Source organism: Cebus imitator, unplaced genomic scaffold (assembly GCF_001604975.1).
Source record: "Cebus imitator isolate Cc_AM_T3 unplaced genomic scaffold, Cebus_imitator-1.0 Scaffold9, whole genome shotgun sequence".
NCBI lineage: Eukaryota > Metazoa > Chordata > Mammalia > Primates > Cebidae > Cebus > Cebus imitator.
The window spans coordinates 4,785,917-4,811,433 of record NW_016107324.1 but is presented as its reverse complement, the minus strand read 5'-3'; the positions used below and the strand labels follow the sequence as shown (position 1 = coordinate 4,811,433).

General features: G+C 36.0%; 1 protein-coding gene across 4 annotated transcripts in view; it reads left to right on the top strand.

Moving 5' to 3' along the window:
• CUNH8orf34 (chromosome unknown C8orf34 homolog) overlaps nt 1-25,517 on the top strand; it is a 440,182-nt gene that overhangs the window by 327,299 nt on the left and 87,366 nt on the right. For all 4 annotated transcript variants that reach the window (XM_017544836.2, XM_017544823.2, XM_017544830.2 and 1 more), the window contains 2 exons: nt 6,708-6,793; nt 15,629-15,705. In XM_017544836.2, the coding sequence (XP_017400325.1) occupies nt 6,708-6,793; nt 15,629-15,705 (163 nt within the window). The remainder of the gene's footprint in view (nt 1-6,707; nt 6,794-15,628; nt 15,706-25,517) is intronic.

Genomic DNA, 25,517 nt, shown 5'->3' with positions numbered 1-25,517 from the left:
GTCTCTCAGACCACACATAGTGCAATCAAATTAGAACTCGGGATTAAGAAACTCACTCAAAACCACACAACTACATGGAAACTGAACAACTTTCTCCTGAATGACTACTGGGTAAATAACGAAATTAAGGCAGAAATGAGTAAGTTCTTTGAACCCAATGATTACAAATACACAATGTACCAGAATCTCTGGGACACAACTAAAGCAATGTTTTGAGGGAAATTTATAGCACTAAATGCCCACAGAGGAAAGCAGGAAAGATCTAAAATTGAAACCCTAACAGCAAAATGAAAATAACTAGAGAAGCAAGAACAAACAAATTCAAAAGCTAGCAGAAAACAAGAAATAACCAAGGTCAGAGCAGAACTGAAGGAGATAGAGACACAAAAAAATGCTTCAAACAAATCAATGAATTCAGGAGCTGGTTTTTTTGAAAAGATTAACAAAATAGATAGACCACTTGCCAGACTAATAAAGAAGAAAAGAGAAAAGAATCAAATAGACACAACAAAAAATGATAAAGGGGATATCACCACTGATCCCACAGAAATACAAACTACTATCAGAGACTAATATAAATATCTCTACACAAATAAACTAGAAAATCTGGAAGAAATGGATAAATTCCTGGACACATACATCCTCGTAAGACTAAACGAGGAGCAAGTCAAATCCCTGAATAGACCAATAACAAGTTCTGAAATCGATGTAGCAATTAATAACCTATCAACCAAAAAAAGTCCAGGACCAGATGAATTCACATCCGAATTCTATCAGAGGTACAAAGAAGAGCTGGTACCATTTCTCCTGAAACTATTCCAAACAATAGAAAAAGAGGACTCCTCCCTAACTCATTTTATGAGACCAGTGTCATCTTGAAACCAAAACCTGACAGATATGACAAAAAAAGAAAATTTCAGGCCAATAGCCCTGATAAACATGGATGTGAAAATCCTCAATAAACTACTGGCAAACTGAATCCAGCAACACATCAAAAAGCTTATCTACCATGATGAAGTAGACTTCATCCTTGGGACACAAGTCTGGTTCAAAATAAGCAGATCAATAAATGTAATCCATCACATAAACAGAACCAATGAAAAAAAAACACATAATTATCTCAATAGATGCAGAAATGGCCTTCAATAAAACTCAACCATCTAAAACTCTGAAGAAACTAGATATTAATGGAACATATCTCAAAATAGTAAAAGCTATTCATGACAAACCCACACCCAATATCATACTGAGACAGCAAAAGCTGGAAGCATTCCCTTTGAAAATGGGCACAAGACAAGAATGCCCTCTCTCACCACTCCTTTTCAGCATAGTATTGGAAGTTCCAGCTAGGGCGTCAGGCAAGAGAAAGAAACAAAGCCTATTCAAATAGGAAGAGAGGAAGTAAAATTGTCTCTGTCTGCAGATGACATGATCGTATATTTAGAAAACCCCATAGTCTCAGCCCAAAATATCCTTAAGCTGGTAAGCAAACTCTCAGGACACAAAATCAATGTGCAAAAATCACAGCATTCCTGTACAAAATAGACAAGAGAGCCAACTCATGAGTGAACTCCCATTCACAACTGCTACCAAGAGAATAATTTCCTGGGAATACAACTTATGAGGGAATGTGAAGAACCTCTTCAAGGAGAACTAAAAATCACTGCTCAAGGAAATAAGAGAGGACACAAACAAGTGGAAAAATATTTCATGCTCAAGGATAAGAAGAATCAATACTATGAAAATGGCCATATTGCTCAAAGTAATTTATAGATTTAATGTTATCCCTATCAAGTTACCATTGACTTTCTCCACGGAATTAGAAAAAACTACTTTAAATTTCATATGGAACCAAAAAAGAGCCCATATAGCCAACACAATCTTAAGCAAAAAGAACAAAGCTAGAGGCATCACACTACCTCACTTAAATGTATAATACAAGACTACAGTAACCAAAGAGCATAGTACTGGTACCAAAACAGACATACAGACCAATGGAACAAAACAGAGGCCTCAGAAATAATACTACACATCTACAACCATCTGATCTTTGACAAATCTGACAAAAACAAACAATGGCGGAAAGATTCCCTATTTAATAGATGGCATTGGGAAAACTGGTTAGCCATAGGCAGAAAACTGAAACTGGACCCCTTCCTCACACCTTATAAAAATATTGACTCAAGATGGATTAAAGACTTAAACATAAGACCTAAAACCATAAAAACCCTAAAAGAAAACCTAGGCAATAGCATTCAGGACATAAGCATGGGTAAATACTTAATGACTAAAACATCAAAAGCAATTGCAACAAAAGCCAGGCTAAAGAGCTTCTGCACAGCAAAAGAAACTATCATCAGAGTGAACAGGCAACCTACAGAATGGCAGAAAATTTTTGCAATCTATCCATCTGACAAAGGGCTAATATTCAAAATCTACAAAGAACTTACACAAATTTACAAGTAAAAAGCAAACAACTGCATCAAACAGTGGGTAAAGCATATGAACAGACATGTCTCAAAAGAAGACATTTATGCAGCCAACAAACATGAAAAAAAGCTCATCATCGCTGGTCATTAGAGAAATGCAAATCAAAACCACAAGATATCATCTTATACCAATTAGAATAGTGATAATTAAAGAGTCAGAAACCAGCAGATGCTGGAGATGATGTGGAGAAATAGGAATGCTTCTACACTGTTGGTGAAAATGTAAATTAGTTCAACCGTTGTGGAAGACAATTCCTCAAGGATCTAGAACCAGAAATAGCATTTGACCCAGCAATCTCATTACTGGGTATATACCCAAAGAATGTAAATCATTCTACTATAAAGACACATGCACATGTATGTTTCTTGCAGCACTATTCACAATAGCAAAGACTTGGAACCAACCCAATGGCCCAGTAATGATAGACTGGATAAAGAAAATGTGGCACGTATACACCATGGAATACTGTGCAGCCATAGAAAAGGATGAATTTAGTCCTTTGCAGAGACATGGATGAAACTGGAAACCATCATTCTGAGCAAACTAACACAGGAACAGAAAACCAAACACTGCATGTTCTCACACACAAGTGCGAATTGAACAATGAGAACACATGTACACAGGGAGGGGAACATTATACACTGGGGCCTGTCATGCAGTAGGGGATTAGGGGGAGGATAGCATTAGGAGAAATACCTAATGTATTTCCGCACCATGGTGTTGCAGGAAACCACCACGGCACGTGTATACCTATGTAACAAATCTGCATGTTCTGCACATGTATCCCAGAACTTAAACTATAGTAATAATAAAAAAGAACAAGTAGGTGTTAACACAAAGTCAAATAAAAAGGACAAGTAGATGTTAACACAAGGTCAAATAAAGACAAGGCCTGTAAATTTCCCGTTGTGCAAGGCAATTAGGAGGTCAGGCACACAGCATAAGCTGTTTTCTCAGTGGTAGAGACACAAACCAAATCAAAACAGGTTGAGTGGTGAATGAAAACTGTGGGTGTAAAGGCAATGAATGAAGAATATGGGAGTCTGGCTCAAAGAAGACTCAGCATGAAAAGGAAACAGCTAGGTATTTTATATAATTATGGGGAGATATCTTATTTTTGTGGAGCTATTTGAAGACTGAAAGAGAAGTGAGCTTGTTCATATGCTGTGGGAAATGATAGTGGAAAAGAACAGAATAAATACTGGTGATGGGGTTATAGTGGATGAAATAGACTGACGAAACATTGAGATCCAAATCTCCAGCATAACGGGAAGTCTAAGCCTTACGCAGGAGACAGGGCCTCTTGCGCTCTGTGCATTGGAAAGGTGGTGAATACAGATCAGGGTGAAGATAATTCTGGAGGTGGGGTGTGAGGGGAAGTTGAGGTCTTTACTCCTGATTACATAATTTTTCTGGGTAACACAGAGGAAAGCTGATGATGAAGTTTTTGAAAAGACTTTGAAAGGAATGAAAAAAAGAAATAACCAAGAAGTGTCAGTTTAAAGTTAGAGATCACTGATTTGTAGCTACCAGTCCTAGAATGATGATTTTCTCCAGTATCATTCAGTGGCACATGTGCAGGAAAATGGTAGTGTTAATATAGGCTTGGAATCTGCCTTTGCAGGAGCGACAGAGGACAGGGGTGCAGGGGAGCTGAGACAATGAGCCCCAACTGAGCAGGGAAGGCAAAAAAGCAAAAGGGGACACTCCCTGATACCCAGGAGAAAGAAGAGGGAAATGGAAGTTTGTTAATATTTGGTTGGATAGAAAGCATTAAGGAGAATCACACTGTGAGCGAGCCTGAAGAAGGTGAGTTTGTTTTCAGAGAACAGAGCACAGGACTCACAGATTTCTGCCATCAAGCAATTCCAAGTTGCCTGTCCTTGGGTTAAGGAAGGTGAGGTGGAAGGGAAGATCTCCAAATCTGAGGAGGTCAAGGGACTTTAAGATGAGCAGGTAGGTACACATGAATACCAGAATCACCTAGAATAATAATAATGCTTGAGTTGAAGAAAAAAATTCTAAGCCTGAGCCAAGTTGTTGCCAGCAGAGAGAAGAAAGTTATATATAATCCTGTGCCCTCTCAGGTTGGAGGGTCAGGCAGCCTCCCTGGGAGAGCAGGTATTGGAAGAGTCTTAGAGAAAAGGGATGTGATATTCTTAGGGGAGACTTTCCAATATGAAAAAGAGGAGCAGCCAACATTCTATTTAGGGATTGAAAATATAGGGACTTTGTTTAACATGGAAAAGGAGTTTTAGAAAGCAAAGCAAAAAGCTTTGGTAGTATGAGTAAAACTCTTATGGTAAAAAAACAAAAAACAATTTAACTTCTATTTAGACTGTATTTCCCGGACTTGCCCACACACCCCTTGTTTGCACAGTGCCCATTAACCTCTTACAGAAGTGGTGCTGTGTGGATTACAGCTTGGGAAACATTGGCAAAGCACTCAAGGATGGCAGGGCTGTGAAGCATTCCACAATGGAATTGGTGCCAAGTCACGGTAAACTCAGCTCTTAAGGTATCTGGAAGGCACTGTGTGGACAAAGACAAGTCAACTTCTAGGCCACCCAATTTGTTGAGTTTTTAAGCTTCTGTCCATAGCCATTTGTCTCTTCAACTCAGCTACATTAAAGCCTGTGAAATCAGGGACAGGTATAATTTCTTTGCATCTCTATGACATTTGGCTTATGCTGGAACATATTGATAAGTGCTAAATAAACATTTTGTTTTATTGATTTATACAATGAGCAAACAAAAATTACAGTACCATTTTTAGATCTTGCTTCTTTCTGTCTCTGTTGGAGATTTATTTTCTTTTTAGCATTAAAAAAATTTATTTTTTCTTTTAGAGACAGGGGCTCACTCTGTCACCCCGGTTGGAGTGCAGCAGCGTGTCATGGTTCACTGCAGACTTGAATTCCGAGCCTCAAATGGTCCTCCTGCCTCAGCCTCCCAAAGTGCTGAGATTATAGGAGTGATCCACCACACCTGGCCTAGGGTTTTAACGTTAAATATCCCAATGTGTTGGCTCATTGTGAATTTTAAATAAATTTTACTTACAGCTTTTAATATTTAATGCACCTCTGTACCTTCTCTCTTTGATATGATTTTGATAGAATGGTCTTGGACAAAGAGAGCTCAAAACAGAATATTTGATATTGCTGAATATTAAAATTAATTATGCAAGGTGAATACAATTAAGAAATAGTAGGGAATATTTGAAAAATATATACCTGATTTATTTATTTTAAAGTAGCCTGTTTTCCAAAGGAAAAATTTAAAATATTAAGTAAAAGTACAAAATCATACAAAACTTAACAGAAAATGTTACAACTATCAGGGAATTCCCCTTGAGAATTCTTTAATTTTCTTATATAATACAGTAAATGTGATTTTATATACAGAAGGTAGTAAGTAAATATAAATGTATAATAGATACAGGGATGTACAGAATTTAATATTATAAAAATTATGGTGTATATATAATTTACATTGTTTATAATTATACAAAAGATAAAGAGATATGTATATATGCTTGAATTGTAAAGTCAAAAAGCAAATTATATGAGATTCTGCTGCAGTATATAGAAGCAAAGATATAAATGGCTGAGAATTATAACATTTACAAAAATTACAGCTTACATAACATTTGAACCCAGTATACTTATAAATTATGCTTGCATTTATTGTCCTCTCCTGCGGAAGGCTCAGTGTCTATGAGAAGCCTGGGCAGTCACATATTAGAAGTCTTTACTTCCACCACGGAGACATATCTTGACCCACAGACCTTGAAGCTTAGGTTGGTTGATTTGGAAGACAGTGTTTGATAAACCTCTGTGGAATTGGGACAACCCTTTTATGACTCCCAGACCCTGCTGTGTTGGCCTCTTGTTTTCCTTCCACTCAATTCCCTTTTGAGGTTTTATTGAAAATATGTGCTTCTAAACCTTTCTACAGTCAGGTTAAGAGGAAGAGTAGATTCTACGTAGACCAATTCTGGCATATATGTAAGAGGAAATACAGAAGACTTTTTCTTAAAGGTTAGAAAAGCAAAAATCCTATATTAAAATGGCTTTAGTGAACTTATATTTCTACTTTGAACAAGCATATCTGAGTTTAGAGTCTAGAAAATCACAGCCATATCTCCCATGATGCATAGTTGACATTTCACAATTTAACATTATGAGACGTTTCAATGACCATTTTTAATTATTTAGGCTTCAAGGAGACAACCTGGCAGAAAGGACAGAAGAGGCACTACCTGTACTCCATTCTCCAGATGAAAAAATCCCAGATTCCTTCGGTAAGTTTTAAATCCAACAGTATTTATTGCAGTTCTAGTGGCACTTAAAGATTAATGAAATAAAGAAAAAAACTAAACCAAACATCTTCCCTTGCATGAATTCTCTGTAGCTGCAGGTCACATACCTACTGCTGGCACACTCCTTGGGGCTGTTTGTGTCAGGATAAGAGCAAAGGAGAACAGGAATTGAGAAGTGTGAATTCTAAGGAGTAATTCTTTATACCTGTTCTGTTTAAGGTCCAAACTGATCAACTCTGTGTTGGCTACTCCCTAAATTATGTCACTAATTCAAAATTGTCTTTAGAAATCCACATTGTCAGCTGGATCTCTAGAAAATGGAACTGTCTCTCTGCCCCTTGTCTGTCACTTGCTGTAACTGCTGCACCCATTCTCACATCATTGATCCAGTCATTTTTCTTGGGCAGAAATGTCAATATCATACTTGACAATATGTATTCCCTCTCTCCCAGCCCTGTATTAAATTAGTCTCCAACTATGTCAATGTCACTTCAGAATTTTTTCTTCTGAGTCAGCCTCGTTTTTATTTGCCCTGTTACAGCCTGTCTATGAGTTTTTCCTTCCTTCAAGTGTAACTGCCTTTTTTGCACTCTTTGCACTATCTCACCCTTCTTAGGTTCATTATTTTTCTGAAAATAAAGCTGCTTATTCCATTTCCATTTTCTATAGTGCAAAATGGAGATTCCTTAACTTAGCAAACAAACTTAATATCAGAGTAATTCAAAATGATTTTTGTATATGTAAATAAGTACAGGTAATGCAACTCCAATGCTATCTAAGGTACATCACATCTTCATCAGTGTCCTGCTATAATGCTGATGCATTATATTAATTTTATATATATATATATATATATATATATGCACATATTATGTGTCCTGCTGATGCATTATAGCAGGACACAGTTCATACATCCAACGTGGATGGTTAGAAGATAAAGTATAGGAAAGTATTTTTCTTACACCTGGATTGAGAAGGACATCTTTGACAAGACAAAGACATCTCCAGCCATAAAAGAAATAATCGAAACATTCAACTCTCGAAAATTAAAAACTCCTGTTTATCAAAAGAAGCCCAAAGAAGCTCAGGATTAAGATGGTGGATAGGAGGCAGGACTAATTTGCAGCTCCCACTCGGACAGACAGAGCAGCGTGGGGAGACTTACATCATGAACTTTTGCTCCAAGAAGTACTGCAGAAACATGTCAGGAAAGCTGAGAGAATCACAGACACTGTGAAGGAACTGGATCACCACTGCAGGCTCCCTAGATGCAAAAACCTATGAGATTGCTTTCTAGACGAGGAGACTCGTGGTCTGGGGCAAGTTCTCAGCCCTGGTCCATTGCTGCCTGGAAATAAACTTGGTGCTTTTGTGGGGGCACAGTGTATGTGAGACCAGCCCATAGGGCTATGGGCTGCGATGGCACTGGGTGAGGCCTGTGATGGCCAGCTTTACCCCACTTCCTTGGCAACCTGTATGAGTCAACAGAGGCACCCGTAATCCCCCTGGAAATATAACTCCACTGGCCTGGGAACCACACTCCCATCCCCTACAACAGAAACAGCAATCCCCACACAAAAAGAGGCTGAGCTCAGACACACCTATCCCCGCTCCTATCTGGTGGTCTTTCTTTACCTGCTGTGGTAGCCAAAGACAAAGGGCATAATTTCATGGGAGCTCTATGGTCTTCCCTACCATCTGAGAAACATGAATATTTAACCAGGTATTCTCAGGGCAAGTTTGCAACCTCCTCATAGGGTTGATGCACTTTTTTTTTTTTTTTTTTTTTGAAACAGAGTCTCACTTTGTCACCAGGTGCCAGGCTGGAGTGCAGTGGCGCAATTTTGGCTCACTGCAATCTCCGCCTCCTGGGTTCAAGCAATTCTCCTGCCTCAGCCTCCCGAGTAGCTGGGACTACAGGCATGTGCCACCATGCCCAGCTAATTTTGTGTTTTTTAGTAGAGACGGGGCTTCACCATGTTAGTCAGGATGGTCTCGATCTCTTGCTTCATGATCCGCCTACCTCGGCCTCTCAAAATTTGATGCACTCTTGAAAGCACCATCTTTGGGCTGGAGGCCAGCCAACACAAAACTAGCACACTAAACAAAAACATAACCAAAGTCCATCACAGAGTCTACTTCACTGCCTTGCTACCTCCTCCAGAGCAGGTGCTGGTATCCACAGCTGCAAGACCTGAAGAGTGATCACATCACAGGATTCTTTGCAGACACTCCCCAGTACCAGCCCAGAGCCTGGTAGCTCCACTGGAAAGCTAGACCCAGAAGAACAAAAACAATCACTACAGTTCAGCTCTCAGGAAGCCCCATTCCTAGGTAAGCAGGGAGAACACAACATCAAAGGATCACACTAAGGGACAAAAGAATCTGAACAGCAGTTCTTGAATCCTACATTTTCCTTACAACATAGTCTGCACAAATTAGAAGGAACTGGAAAAACAATTCTGGTAATATGATAAAAATAAAACACCACCATCATTCTTTACAGAACTGGAAAAGGCAATTCTAAAATTCATATGGAACCAAAAAAGAGCCTGCATATCTAAAGCTATCCTAGGCAAAAAGCACAAATCTGGAGGCATCACATTGCCTGACTTCAAACTATACTATAAGGCCATAGTCACCAGAACAGCATGGTACTATTATAAAAATAGGCATATATAGAATACAGAACCCAGAAATAAACCCAAATACTTACAGCCAACTGATCTTCAGCAAAGCAAACAAAAACATAAAGGGGGGAAAGGACAAGAATGGATTTGGTGAAGAAGGAACACTATTCAATAAATGGTGCTGGGATAATTGAAAAGCCACATGTAGAAGAATTAAACTGGATTCTCATCTCTCACCTTATACAAAAATCAACTCAAAATAGATCAAGAACTTAAATCTAAGACCTGAAACCATAAAAGTTCTACAAGATAACATCAGAAAAACCCTTCAGATATTGACTTAAGTAAAGATTTCATGACCAAGAACCCAAAAGCAAGTGCAACAAAAATAAAAAGATAAATAGATGGGATTAATTGAACTAAAAAGCTTCTGCACAGCCAAAGAAATAATCAGTAGAGCAAGCAGAAAACCGAAAACGGAGTGGGAGAAAAATCTTCATAATCTATATTTCTGACAAAGGACTAATATTCAGGATCTATAATACAAAGAACTCAAACAAATCAGCAAGAAAGAAGAAAATAATCCTATGAAAATGTGAGCTAGGGACATTAACAGACATTTCTCAAAAGAGGATATATGAGTGGCAAATAAGCATATAGAAAAATGCTCAACATCACTAATTATCAGGAAAATGCAAATCAGAATCACACTGTGATACCACCTCACTCCTGCAAGAATGGCTATAATCAAAAAATCAAAAAATAATAGATTTTGGTGTGGTGAAGAAGGTGAAGAATGGATTTGGTGAAGAGGGAACACTTTTACACTATTAATGTGAATGTAAACTAGTACAATCACTCTGGAAAACTATGGAGAGTCCTCAAAGAACTAAAAGAACATCTACCGTCTGATCCAGAAATCCCATTTCTAGGTATCTACCCAGATGAAAAGATGTCATTATATGAAAAAGATATTTGCAAACAGATGTTTATAGCAGCACAATTTGCAATTGCAAAAATATGGAACCAGTCCAAATGCCCATCAATCAATGAGTAGATAAAGAAAATGTGGTATATGCATACCATGGAATACTACTCAACCCCCCAAAAAACCAAAATGATGGCATTTGCAGCAACCTGGACAGAACTGGAGACTATTATTCTCAGTGAAGTAACTCAGAAATGGAAAACCAAATATCATATGTTTTCTCTATATGTGTGAGCTAAACTATGAGGATGAAAAGGCCTAAGAATGATGTATTATTGGACTTTGGGGACTTGGGGTAAGGGTAGGGGTGGTGAGGGATAAAATACTACACGTTGGGCAGTGTACACTGCTCAGGTGATGGGTGCACCAAAATCTCAGAAATCACCGCTAAATAACTTATTCATGTAACCAAACACCACCTGTCCCCCAAAAACCTATTGAAAAAAATTAAAAATAAAAAAGATGCCTAAGGAAAAGCCACAAATAGGGAAAAATATTTGCAATGTGATTGCCGCTGATCAAAGACTAATATTCGGAATATGAAGAACACCTACAATTTAATAAATAATCAAACCAGTAAAAAAAATAAGCAACAGATTTGAGTATATATTTTACAGAGAAGAAACACAAAAGGTCAACAAGCAGATGAAAAATACTTAAATTACCTTAGTGATCAGGGAAAAGCAAATTAAGACCATGGAGAGATACAGTCCTTTTTCTTTTACAACCTTTTGTTTGGCATTAAGAAAGCTGACAAAACTAAGTGCTGGTGAAGTCATAGATGAAAAGAAACTCATATACCACAGCTGTATGAGTTTTGGAAAAGTTTTCCACTATCTTAAAATCTTCAGCATTTATATAATCTAAAACCTAGAAATTCCATTTCTAGGTAAATGCCTTAGAGAAACAGGTTTCATGTAGCATTAAATATGTAGTATGTTCACGGACCGGGAAATGGATAAATCGTGAATTTTTTTTATGCAGTAGCAATCTGAATGCCTTTCAACTACATACAGGGGATGGATAAAATTGGTGATGTACAAACAGATCCCCTGTATGTAGTTGAAAGGCATTCAAGTTTCTACTGTGTAAATGTACAACAACAGTTTTTCTGAAAAAAGGAAGCCTTGATTTGTAGAGATTGATTTCCGTGGTGTGAATATTCCCACCATGGCTGATTTCAAGCGGCCAAACTGAAATGGCAGTTGGTTCTCCCAGTCTGGTATAAGGAAGTTGCAGCTTACTGTAAAATGAGTCTTAAAAGCCTAATGCTTCTTGAACAAAAGGAAGTCAAAGAATGCCATTTTTATAAAGCTCCAAAAAGAAATCTAAATAATATGTTCTTTAGGAAAACATGTGACAAAACTATATTTAAAGAAGGAAATGATAAACACAAAATATTAGTTATTTTCAGGGGTAAGGGGAGGCTGGGCGTTGGGATAAGGAAGGAGCCCGCAGATATATGGTTTTTGGAAATGCCCTAATTATTAAGTGGTAGTTTGGGGTGTTTATTTTGTCATTGCCATTTGTAATTTAAATATATCATTCATACTAATAGATGTGATATATTTTACATGTTATATTTATATAAATGTTTTACAGATGTTCTATTTTTATATGTCAAATATTATGTAATAAATATTTTTTAAAAACTGCTAGGGGAACATAAACCAATGCCAATGTAGCATAATATAAAGAAATGGCCATAGTTTATACATACTCAAATCTATTATAATGGTGATGAAATGGTATGTTCTTATAATAGACTTTTAACCCTGACAATGAACATTAAGTAATGTGTCCTTAGCAACATGAAGGTCCCAGGCTGGCCATTCATTGACACTTGTTTCTGGAGTCAGCCTGGTTTCTGCTCATAGATATTCTTGCATGTGTACCTTGATTTATGCCATCCTTTCCTGACTAGCAATAAGGCCTTTTCCCTCCCTTGTCTGCCTATTTAGATCATCTGCTCTAAGATCATGTTAAGTCTCTCTGATAGTTTTCTCTCAGCTCCTAATAGTTTTTGAATTGCTTCTTGTGTGTTTGTTTCTCTTACTTCAATTACATGCTTCTTGAAGTTCTCTTACATTACCCATCATGCCCAATACAAAGCCAGACACAAGATAGATACAATTTAATTAGTTTCCATTAATTTTTAAAATTTTATCAAATTAACTCCAATTTACCAATCTGTACCCATATATTCTTCAACAATCTCATTTACATAATTACTGAGTATTATAAGGACTCAAATTTCCTGGGAAATTAAATAATGTATCAATAATATATTGCAAATTATACTTTAAGCTCCCTTCTTGAAATGCCTATTCCTACATTCTTCACATTTAGTTATTAGTATACCTAATCTGCAAATTCCAGAATATGAGTTTCTGATTTAGTACATTCTTTTCTACTTAAGTTAGTCAAATGACTAGATCCAATAATTAAATATTATTGGCATTATTCAAAAGTGCTACTGTGAGTTTTATGTCAACTGTGCATCTACATTGAACTTGGCTAGATGTACATAAATATTTCTATAAATAGGTATAACTTTGTGCATAAAAAAATCTATTGTGACACAAGCAGCAAAAGTAAAAATAATGGCTGAAAAAAGTTGGATGAAGCTAAGCACTACAATAAACTACAGATTTTTAGGTTCCCACCAACATGTCCAATCAACCACAGGACTGAATTTTAGTCCTGTCACAGATTATTAGATTTCTGGTAAAATTACTTTATCTTTCCATGCTTCAGTTTCTTCTTCTCTAAAATGAGGATATAAGATAAACAGTAATATTTGACAAATTTAGGGACTCATTTCCCACCCACCCATAGGTTATTTTAAATAGCTAAAAAAATAAATACTTATATTTGAAAATAATGTATAAAAGAAATTGCTCTGGAGTAGACAGAGCAAAACAGCTTACACATATTTACTCACCTGTTACTGTTAATAAGCAATGTACTTGGAACACATAAACAATAGCGTTTACTGCTCCAAGCATTAAACACCAAGGTTTTATTTTTATGATGTCTGTGGTCCCTCCTATCTTGTTAGATTGGTATCCTATTATTAGATTTGGAATATTTGGCAGTATCCATGTGACTTCATAACTTTCAAAAATAGTAGTTATGTAAATTTTCAAATGTTCTGGCAGTACTTACAGTTTTATAGATCTCTCTGGATATGTTACCAATAACCAGGGAGAATTCAACAAAAACAGAAACAGAACAAAATGTAAACCATACAAAGTTACTAATACTCTCTCTTTATAAATGTTCATCTTTGTTAAAAAATTAATACTGCCCTATAAATGTGTTCAAGTAAATTTCATGAAAGAAAATGTCATAGAAAATGTTCAACTTCTTTTAAAAGCACTTGATACAGTGTTGGTATATAGTATTTGTTGAATAAATGAATACACAAATATACAAATGCAATAAATGTATGAATGAAAGAATAAATACATAAATAAGCAAAATGACGTCACTTAAAAACCATTAACCACTCATGGACAAGAGCTTGAAAACTCATTTATAATATTTCTAACTTAAAAAATTTAGCAAATCCGTGAGAGGGTAGATTTTCTTGTCCTATATATGAAAAGAATTTGCTTTGTAATATAGAATAGAACATATTAATGTTATATATTTATTAAGTCAATAGACTACTCAAATAAGAACTTCAATACACAAATAAAACAGGAAGCATGCTGAGTGAATGCTAAAATTATAGTAGCATTTGCTCACAGTTCTGCAGAATATAATTCAGTTTAGAAGGACTTGAATTATGCTTAATTTGTATCCTAATTTAACAAATTTATTGTCACCTTTACAATAGTGTTTTAGGAGCTGGAGGTTCAAGTATTCTTTACAAGTGGATTAATACTTTTGCATTTGGTATAATTCTCATTATCTCCTGATTTCATCCACTAAAACTTGTTTATTTTTATTATCTATGTTCTGTTAGGAAAGGTAGTAAGTAAAATCTTTAAATTTGCCTACAACTCTAGAATGATGTGTTTCTCTCGAAGTCAGTTTTATGGTGGAAGGCATTCTGTGTTCTAAAACAAAATCCACATTTACATCTGCATAAACTATGTGCCCCAGGACTTAGAAACTTGTCTTCTTGAACATAAGATTCTGAGTTCTCAGAGATAGAGAGAGCTGCATGACTCCAAAGCTATGATTACAGATTTGTACTAAGCTTGCCATTGTCTCCTGGGTGTTCTGCGGCCATTAAGGGTTTGAAAGATTTCATGCTCTAATTCTTTTTAGAGTATACATTTTATGCAACAGAAAAAAATCTGTCTTCATATGTACATGAAGCTAAAGGAAAATCTTTAGGACTTTATATGACTCCCTCAAGTATTAATAAATATAAGAAATCAATTTCTAAATCCAGTGGTTTAAAATACCTTTCCCTTAACTGATTTTTTTTTTTTATTTGAAAAGTAGGAGCTCAAACTCAATTAAGGGAAGTTGACAGTCTTCAGGATAGATTATTTCTAGTTGCTCCATTTACCTGTCCCTATGATAGAATTCTTTATAACCCATAGAACCTGCTGTTCAAAAGGTTGTTACGTTGTCAGAAGACATATGGAAAATATTGCATCATTTTGTTCACATATTTGAAAGCCACTACTCACCCACCCGTCAATATATTCAATTCAGGCTAAGTAATTGCAACTTCTTGCTTCATATACTGAAATGGAAAACCTACTACCATTTAATAATGTGCATCTTCCACTGAGCTTTTGTTCAGAATTTTCCATTCCATCTAAAAGGGAGAGCATAAAATAGTATTTAAATTGTGTAACCCCCCCAAAAAGGAGAAAATTGATAGATAAATATAAAATCATAAAACAGAAAAAGGACACTAAATATAATTATGTTTCAACAGTTAGCTGAATTATACGCAAAAAATATTGCTTTATTTGTATAACTAAGAGAACGGTGGCTCTTGCACATTTCTGATGTCATTGTGCCCTTCTAAATTAAAAATGCTTATCATTTTTCATAAGTTGTCTTTAAGCTAAGTAAATATTATTTCATGTTCTATTTTAACTCACAAACACTATGAATTTTTCAACAACCAACTCTGTTACTTTATTCTTCTCACAACAGGTTTATATATCAGAGAATTAATAAGTAATATGTGACTATAATTTATTCTTTTTTAAAAAATTAAAATAGATTCCTTACCTGGGACTGAAGAAGCACTAATGGAGGAGGGTGAAGAATTTGAGAAAGCATCTGTAGTAATGGGACCTGTAAGTATATTCATTTACTTATTTTTTTAATTGCTAAAACATTTAAATTACTAATAGGAAAACCTAAATAAAATATAATAAAGCCAGCTTTCTTACTGGTTGTTAGGCTGTTCTAAGCTGTTTCAACAGTTGGGGAGGAAGACTTGAACTAGATGGGAAATGTGAAGCTCTGGTTTTATTAGCTACCTGCTTGTGCATGTGAACATGCTAAAGATTATCACCTGCCATCTTAAACTTCAATGAGTTTAACTGTACTTATCTTGATAGAAAAACAAATATTTTACATATCCTAAAAGTTTACATATGACTTAAGCATGCTATTTTTAGCTGTGAAGTCCTTGTGATATGATATTTTTGTTAAACTGTATCTCTTCAATATAATATATTGGGAGCAAACCATTAGGTTTAAGATTTTTTAATGTAATTTAAGGTTAAAAGAATAAATATAAAATACTGAAATTCTATATAAATTCCAAATAATAAATTTTATATAAACTCTAAATACAAAGTTCATAAAATATTTTGAGTTCTATAAAAATAACTAATGCAATCTTGAATTATCTTAAACATAATAGTTGGACTAGATTTGTATGCATCTGTATTCTCTGAGTTTGCTAGGGCTGTCATAACAAAGTAGCAAAGACTGGGTAGCATAAATAACAAAAAGTTAATTTCTCTAAGTTCTGGAGGTAGAAAAAGTGTTGCCATGCTGGTTTCTTCTGAGGTCTCTTTTTCACCTTGTAGATGAATGTCTTCTCCCGGTGGCTTCACTGCTTCTTCCCTTTGTACATGTCTGTGTCCTAATCACTTAATACCGGTGATACATCACCAATATCACCAGTGATAGTGGATGAGAACCTCCCTAATACTCCTTTAACTTAATTACCTCTTTAAAGACCTCATCTCCAAATACATGCTGAGGTATTTGGGCTAGGAATTCAACATAAGAAATTTTAGGAGGACACAGTTCAACCCATAACACTCTGTGATGAAATTAACATGAATTAAAACATTATTCAGATCATAGGATTTAGTTAAAAGCACCAAGTTTTCCAATGAACTTCTTAATAAAATTAATTTTAAAAATTACTGATAAAATTAATGTATCTTTGCTCAGATGTTATTTTCCCTGATGCTACTTAAAATTTTACATTTTCCTTCTTTATTTTTCATATGGTACTTGTGACTTCTACTATGTGATATAATTTACATATTTGTTTTACTGTCCATTTCTTTCCACTATAATATAAAGTCTACCAGGACAAGAATTTTTGCACAGTTTTTTCACTTCTACATCCATAGAAGAGTACCTACACGCTGTAGGCCCATAATATAACACACACACACACACACACACACACACACACACACACACACACATATATGTATGCTGAATGCATAATTTAGCAATAATTCCTCACCATAAGATAAAAAACTATTATATTTTCCTTTACAATAAAATGGTAATATCTTAGAAATTAAAAGAAGCATGGTAACCATCCAGTATAGCATTTCCCATCTCTTACCTTGGCATTTTCAACTATGGAATTTTCATTCCTCCATTCAACCCAGGGATATCTAACCTATAGATGAGGAAACAGAAACTCAGAGAAGCTATGGAAATAAACCAAGTTCCTAAAGTTAAGAGAACAGTGATATCAGGAGTTGGGAACTAGTCAATTTTCCTTCTACTGTACATCTTTAATATTTTTAATACTTTTCTGTTTCTTCTACTAAGTTTATTCCTGTTTGTTAGATATTGTCTTCCATTCCTCACAAACATTGGTCCTAGTTCTACTCCTGGAGTGATAGCTTAAATCTAGTCCTTTTTACAATTAACTGATGTTCAGATATTAGAAACTACCAGCATGTCCCAAATGAGACTTAAATCTTTAGGTCAAAACACAGTCCGTGCTTTTAACCAATTCTTACATTGGGTAGTTTCAAAAAATTTCAGTATCTTGATGCTTTTTCTGAACATATCCTTGTTTGCCAAATCCCCTGGAATATGTGAGTTATGCCACAACCAAATCTAGGGTTCCAAGTAATATTCTCACATAGAGTACATAGGTTGCAACAAATATGATTTGGGGATTATAACCTACTGTTGCATTAATTTTATTTTTTAAGAAATGTTCAGCCATTTATAAACTTTAGTATTTCTCCATAATCTCATGATGTTCTTTAGGTTGTGATAATCTGGCATTCATCACTTTTTACAAAGCTTTATCAACTGTGAATTCCACAAGGTCCATACTTTTCCCTCATGCCTTACTTAAAATATATCATTAAATTCTTCTTCTAATCGTTTTCTCCAATCAAGATACATCCTGTCTATAGTATTTGGCTTCCTTAATAATACATAAAAACGCAAAGAGAAAAGAAATTAGCTCTATTTGACCAAACTTTTCATGAGTCATTTCAAATGGTCTTGTAGAGATCTTTGCTTTCTTTCCACAGTGCTCACATAGTGCTTTCCCAGTGCAAAAGTTTGTTATAGGTAAACTTGTATTTTATTTACATTCATTACATTTTGCATTGAAAATTCTCAATTCCAGTGAATATCGTATTACACATTTAAATCCTTTTGGAATTAAGTGGAATAAAAACAATACATGAATAAATGAATGAATGTCAGGACCCTGAAGGAGACAATTTCTAGATGGTAGCTGCTTTTATTATGAGAAAAGCATGGATTAAAATATAAGTTAATTTTGTTAAAATAATGATATTTTAGATGTAGATTTTCTGAAGAATACTTTTGTAGTATTTCTTAGGGTAATGTTTTTAGTAAATCATGAAGAAAATTGGGACTTTATCTAAATATTAATGAAGAATTGGAACAAAGCAACTCTTTTTTTTTATTACGGTAAGAAATACGAAATACTTCAAAGAAAATTTTGAGTCATATCCTGTACAAATATAAATATGCCACAAATGTTGAAAACCATTTAAGGTGGTTTCAACACTGGCTGTCTCTATTTGCTAACTTTCCATGTTGAGTATTGTATATTAATAAGTGGGAAACAGACTCTTGGAAACTGCTTTTTACTAGTGGCTTACCCTGTGCTTGGAATATTTCTTGAATATTTTGTGAATATTTAAGTGCTGTAGAGGCAACATTTACATTTGAATTTTTATCCTCTTCCATATACACAAGTCGTTCTTCTGGAATTTCCCTCTCCCTCTCCTCTGTATTCTGGACTGCCTCTTAGTATATATACAGCCTATGCAGGTTAAAACTGGATTTGTCAGGTAAAGCCATTTAGTAAACCAACAAAAAGGCAATCGTGAAAAGAAAACACCAAACAGCAGGTATTGATTATGACCTCTTATCTTCATAAATATATTATTTTAGATTAATGATTGATGAGCACTTAATATCAACAATTTTGAATTGCATAATTTCTTCGGCTTTCCTAATTTTTTTTTTTTTTTTTTTTGAGACAGGGTCTAACTCTGTCACCCAGGCTGAGTTCAGTGGTGCCATCACAGCTCACCACAACCTTGACTTCCTGGGCTCTGTCATTCCTCTCATTTCAGCACCTCAGCCTCCTGAGTAGCTGTGACTACAGGTGTGCACCACTGCATCAGGCAGTTTTTTCAGTTTTGTAGAAACAGGATCTAGCTATGATTCCCAGGCTGGTCTTGAACTCCTGGACACAGGCAATCCTCCTTCCTTGGCCATCCAAAGTGCTGGGATTACAGGCATGAGCTTCCTTAATCTTAAAAAATCAATTTTGCTTTAAAAGTATTAAATAAACATTTTGGTGTGAAGGGAAGATGAAGATAATTAAGAAAGGCCTTTGATAGTAAATATCTGACATTTTTTCTTTTTTCCTTGTAAATTTTTAAAGTTATTGTATTCATTAGTCAGTAATGACTAGCTCATTATAACCTGACTCTCGTAAGACTTTATGTAACTGGTCATCATTTCTTACTTAAAGTAGAAAAGAAAATTAAAAGAACTTCTGTAAAAAAAAGTTTCCTAAAATGAGCAGGGTTTGCTAAAAGTTGTGCTTTTGGTATATTCTTCTCTTGAGAAGTTTTATCTACTTGGAGAGATATATAAAATTGACTAGGATGATAGTAGTAGTAATGATATCGCATATTTGTACAGTACTTTTTGTTAATTAAGTGCTTCACATATTTAATACCAATGGTGTCTGAAAGTTGCCATTCCCATGGCTTATCACTTTCTCCTGACCACCTTGCTGTGAAGTAGTATTACTTAGCTTTAGAGGAGCATACTGAGCTTCCAAAAGATCTTGTGATTTGTCTCAGGTCACATAGACAGGGAAGGACAAAAACTCATGGTTCCCAGTGCCCAAACTCTCTTTCATAGAACTTGTTGGGATCCACACAAAGGGTACTTATTTGCAAATTTGTATTTAGGCACTGGGTCACTGTTAACACCTGCAATGAAAAAGGGATAAGTATTAGGCCATTATCAGTAGACAATATCTTTTTTATTTTATTTTATTTTTTGAGATGGAGTGTTGCTCTGTCACCCAAGCTGGAGTGCAGTGGTGCAATGTCAGCTAACTGCAACCTCCACCTCCTGAGTTCAAGCAAATCTCATGCCTCTGCCTCCTGAGTAGCTGGGATTACAGCTGTGCACCACCATGCCCAGCTAATTTTTGTATTTTTAGTAGAGACAGGGTTTCGCCGTGTTGATCAGGCTGGTCTCAGGATGCCAACCTCAAGTGATCTGCCCACCTTGGCCTTCCAAAGTGCTGGGATTACAGGCATGAGTCATGGCACCTGACCTGTGCTTCTTTTAAGTGTTTGCAGTCATGTTGAGGAGTCAGGCCACTAGACAGCTGTTTGCTACACAATTTGGCAAGTGTAATAATAGTGAAAACTCCAAAGTAATCAAACAACACACTGGAGGGATGCTGTAGTGAGTTGGAAGTGTAGGTAGAATTATTCACTGGATTAAGTAGGTGGTGAAAAGCAAGAGTTTGAGGGACTGGATCAGGTAGTTTTTTATGAGAGAGATCAGTACAGTTCAGCATATGAGATTAGCCTTGCTCAGAACTTTCAGAGGAATCTGAGAATCCAGGGCAGTACGAAAAGACATCCTAGAATGAGGAAGTTACTGAGAAAGAAAGTAGAAGAAAAAAAAAGTGTATGTCTAAGAAGAAAATATCTGTGGTAAGCTCAGTCCAAAAGTTAGAGAATCTGGAATTATCTTGATAAAGTGCTGAGCTAGATTGGACGTAACTTTGACTATTTTTAATCTTGCCAGATGTTGTATGTATTAGTCCATTTCCTCACCACTGATAAAACATACTCAAGGCTGGGAAGAAAAAGAGGTTTAATTAGACTGTAGTTCTACATGGCTGGGCAGGTCTCAGAATCATGGCAGGAAGGTAAAAGGTACTTCTTACATGGCAGAGGCAAGAGAAAATTAGAAAGAAGCAAAAGCGGAAACCCCCGATAAACCTATCAGATCTTATGAGACTTATTCACTATCACGAGAATAGCTCGGGAAAGACTGGCCCCTACGATTCAATAAGCTCCGGCTGAGTTCCTCCCACACATGTAGGAATTCTGGGAGATACAACTTAAGTTGAGAGTGGGGTTGGAGACACAGCCAAACCATATCATTCTGCCTCTGGACCCTCCAAATCTCATATCCTCACATTTCAAAACCAACCATTATACCTTCCCAGCAGTCCCCCAAAGTCTTAACTCATTTCAGCATTAACCCAAAGGTCCACAGTCCAAAGTCTCATCTGAGACAAGCCAAGTCCCTTCCACCTATGAACATGTAAAATCAAAAGCAAGCTAGTTACTTCCTAGATATAATGGGGGTATGGGTATTGGGTAAATACAGCTGTTCCAAATGGGAGAAACTTGCTAAAACAAAGGGGTTACAGGGCCCATGCAAGTCTGAAATCCAGTGGGGCAGTCAGATTTTAAGTTTCACAATGACTCCAGCTTTCATATCAAGGTCACACTGATGCAAGAAGTGAGTGCCCATGGTCTTGGGCAGCTCCACCCCTGTGGTTTTGCAGGATATATCTTTCATGGGCTGCTTTCATGGGCTGGTGTTGAGTGTCTATGGCTTTTCCAGGACCATGGTGCAAGCTGTCAGTGGCTGTACCTTTCTGGGATCTAGAGGATGGTGGCCCTCTTCTCACAGCTCCACTATGTGGTGGCCCAGTAGAGACTCTGTGTGGGGTTGCAAGCCCACATTTCCCTTCTGCACTGCCTTAGCAGAGGTTCTCTATGAGGGCCCTAACCCTGCAGCAAACTTTTGCCTGAGCATCCAGGCATTCCCATACATCTTCTGAAATCTAGGCAGAGGTTCCCAAATCTCAATTCTTGACTTCTGTGCACCCACATGCTCAACACCAGGAGCAAGCAGCCAAGGCTTAGAGCTTCCACCCTCCGAAGTCACAGTTTGAGCTGTATGCCTGCCCCTTTCGGCCATGGTTGGAGCAGCTGGGATGCAGGGCCCCAAGTCCCTAGGCTTCACACAGCCTGGGCCCAGCTCATGAAACCACTTTTTAATCCAGGCCTTCGGGCTTGTGATGGGAGGGACTGCCATTCTCTTACATGGCCTGGAGACATTTTGTCTTGGGAATTAACATTAGACTCCTTGTTACTTACATAAATTTCTGTAGCCAGCTTGAATTTCTTCCCAGAAAATGGGTTTTTCTTCTCTATCGCATACTCAGGCTGCAAATTTTCCTAACTTTTATGCTCTGGTTCCCTTATAAAAGTGAATGTCTTCAATAGTACCTGGGTTACATCTTGAATGCTTTCCTGCTTAGAAATTTCTTCTGCCAGATACCCTAAATCATCTCAAGTTCAAAGTAACACAAATCTCTAGGGCAGGGGCAAAATGTCACCAGTATCTTTGCTAAAGCACGGCAAGAGTCACCTTTGCTGCAGTACTCAACAAGTTCCTCATCTCCATCTGAGACCATGTCAGCCTGAATTTTATTGTCCATATTGCTATCAGCATTTTGGGCAAAGCCATTCAACAAGTCTCTACGAAGTTCCAAACTTTCTCACATTTTCCCGTCTTCTTCTGAGCCTTCAAACTGTTCCAGCCTCTGCCTGCTACCCAGTTCCAAAGTTACTTGCACATTTTCGGGTATCTTTTCAGCAATATTCCACTCTACTGGTACCAACTTACTGTATTAGCCTGTTTTCACACTGGTGATAAAAACATAGCTAAGGCTGGGAAGAAAAAGTTTAATTGAAGTTATAATTCCACATTGCTGGGGAGGTCTCAGAATCATAGCAGGTGGTGAAAGGCACTTCTTACATGGCAGTGATAGGAGAAAATTAGGAAGAAGCAAAAGTGGAAACCTCTAATAAACCCATCAGATCTGATGAGACGTACTATCACAAGAATAGCACGAGAAAGACTGGCCCTCATGATGCAATAACCTCCCTCTGGGTTCCTCCAATAACACATGGGAAATCTGGGAGATAGAATTGAAGTGGAGATTTCAGTAGGGATACAACCAAACCATATTACTGTGTTTTGTTGATTAGTATATAAAACATTCTGTTTATTGTGTTTATTGTTGCTGTAGGGAGAAATGAATGGTTTTTTTCCCTTTTCACGCTTCCTGATTCTTTCTACTTCTACTCACAAGCAGTGAAGTTTGGATCAGAGTGTGTGACATTGGAATTTCTCACATATGCCATATTTCCCAAGATCCCATGGATATAAACTTTAAAAATAATGAATTTGGACAAGATGCAAATATATTCTTTTCATAACTATAATTGGAAAACATGAAGATGAAGCATCTATGTATATATCTTCTGTATCACATACAACTGATGTATAATTTAGGAAAGATTGGACAGCAAGGGAATTGTTCATAAATGGATTTCTTTTTACAAGAAAGAATTAGGTGAATTACTTTTTGTTAATTTTTTTTTTTTTATTCAGCCAATTGAGTACATAGGTCAGCAGAGTTCCTCTTGTACTTCTATTCGCTGACTGAATGTTAATTAGCAAAGTGGAATCCTCTTATAATAAGTCCTAAATGCTTTTGGGAATTACGTTAAAAGAGGAATTCAATTATACACAATGAACATTGATTGCTAAGACTTAAGAAAACTTTGGCAATCTACTGAAGTCATATGACATTTCTCAATATGCAGGTTGCACAAATGCCTTTTATTTCTTTTCTCCAGAAACATACATGCTACTCTCAAGCCAAATACTATGTGTCTCCTTGGAGATTCACTCTTCTATCCATTTCTTCTTTCCAAGATCTTTACCTCTTCTGTTGTAAAGCATGCAGAAAAAGATCTATACATTTGATTCTAGGTGAGATTTGTCAAAGAAAGAAAAAATCTACATATTTGAAAGAAATAAAATTACAAAATTATCACTTAGGTTTCATGGGGAGCATTAAAAAAATGTACCAATACAATTCCAGTGTAAAATATGGATGAGGAATGGTTCTTTAGTGGACCTTTACACTACGTATTTAACTATAAATTTTGATACTCCTGCTTTATATTTTGTTTCTTATTAATATTGTTGCACTGTACACACAACCCTGCCCACAGAAACATTTTGCCTGTTTCATCATACTCACAACTTAAAATTTAAAGTTTCCAATAAAACATGTTCCAGATTATGTTTCATTCTCAAGTATAATTTTATGGCATGTAATTACTGCACATATTTTAGTGGCTTTGTGATTTTATGTAAATCAATTTAAATAGTCGGGCAATGGAAGCAAAGTTGAGTGAATGAATTAATGAACAAGTTGCAATTTTTTCCTTGCATTGTACATCTATCATGGAAAACTAGGCACACAACTAGCATTTATGGAATTAAAATTAAACATATTTCAACTCGTACTCTTACAAAATGAAAAAGAAAAGAAGTGAATTCATTATAATTTCACCAAATAGAAGTAATAAATTATGATGAATTTGTCCCTTAAAAGATAATGTTGGCAAATTGCTGGCAGCTAACTGTAGCAATGAATTTTATGTTAAAGACCAGCAATTAGTATACATTTTGCTCAACCCAAAGGTTTCTCCTATTTCTTTTTCCTTCTGGCCTGTGGGATTTCACTTGACTTTTATGGCTCATAGGCTAAGACGCCAATAAAGTACTGCTCAAAATTAAGTGCTATAGCACACAAGGTATCTAACCAAATTTTGGGATCTGGTGGGATTTTTCCTTTTGACAGTTCAGGTCTGTTGATTTCTGACATGTTGAGGATGAAAATATTTGCCCAGACCTATGCAAATATTATTTTTTAAAACATCTATGAGTTTGAAAATGTAACTTCTAAATGTTACATTTGCATAGGGAAAAAAATGACCTGACCTAAGATGATAAAGTATGACATAATAAATGTTTAAATATTGATTGTGGTTTTTAATTAAGTCTGTTTACATAATTTTACTCTTTCTCCATTAATAAAAGTATGACATTATTTTTTGGTATCAGCTAAATTTTGCCTTTAATTTTTAAAATAATGGGGAGTGTGGCCTAATATACATTGATGCAGAACAAGTATAATTAATTTTTAGGCAAATAATACCCAAAAAGATGTATGAGAGCATGAGGTCCCAGTCATGAGTCTGTTAATTCTGAATGTGATGAGCAAACAGGAAATTATACTTTTATATTTTCAGTATGTTGAAGTTATTGCTAATTCCTTATTGATTGTCACCTGCAGCAAATTTCATTAGATTGCCATAGAAATGGGCTAAAGGGAAGAAAAGCAATATGGATGATGTTTGTGTTTCGAGGTAAAGCACTATAGCTCTGACTATGAATTGTGCAGGGTATGTGCTGGGAAGTACGT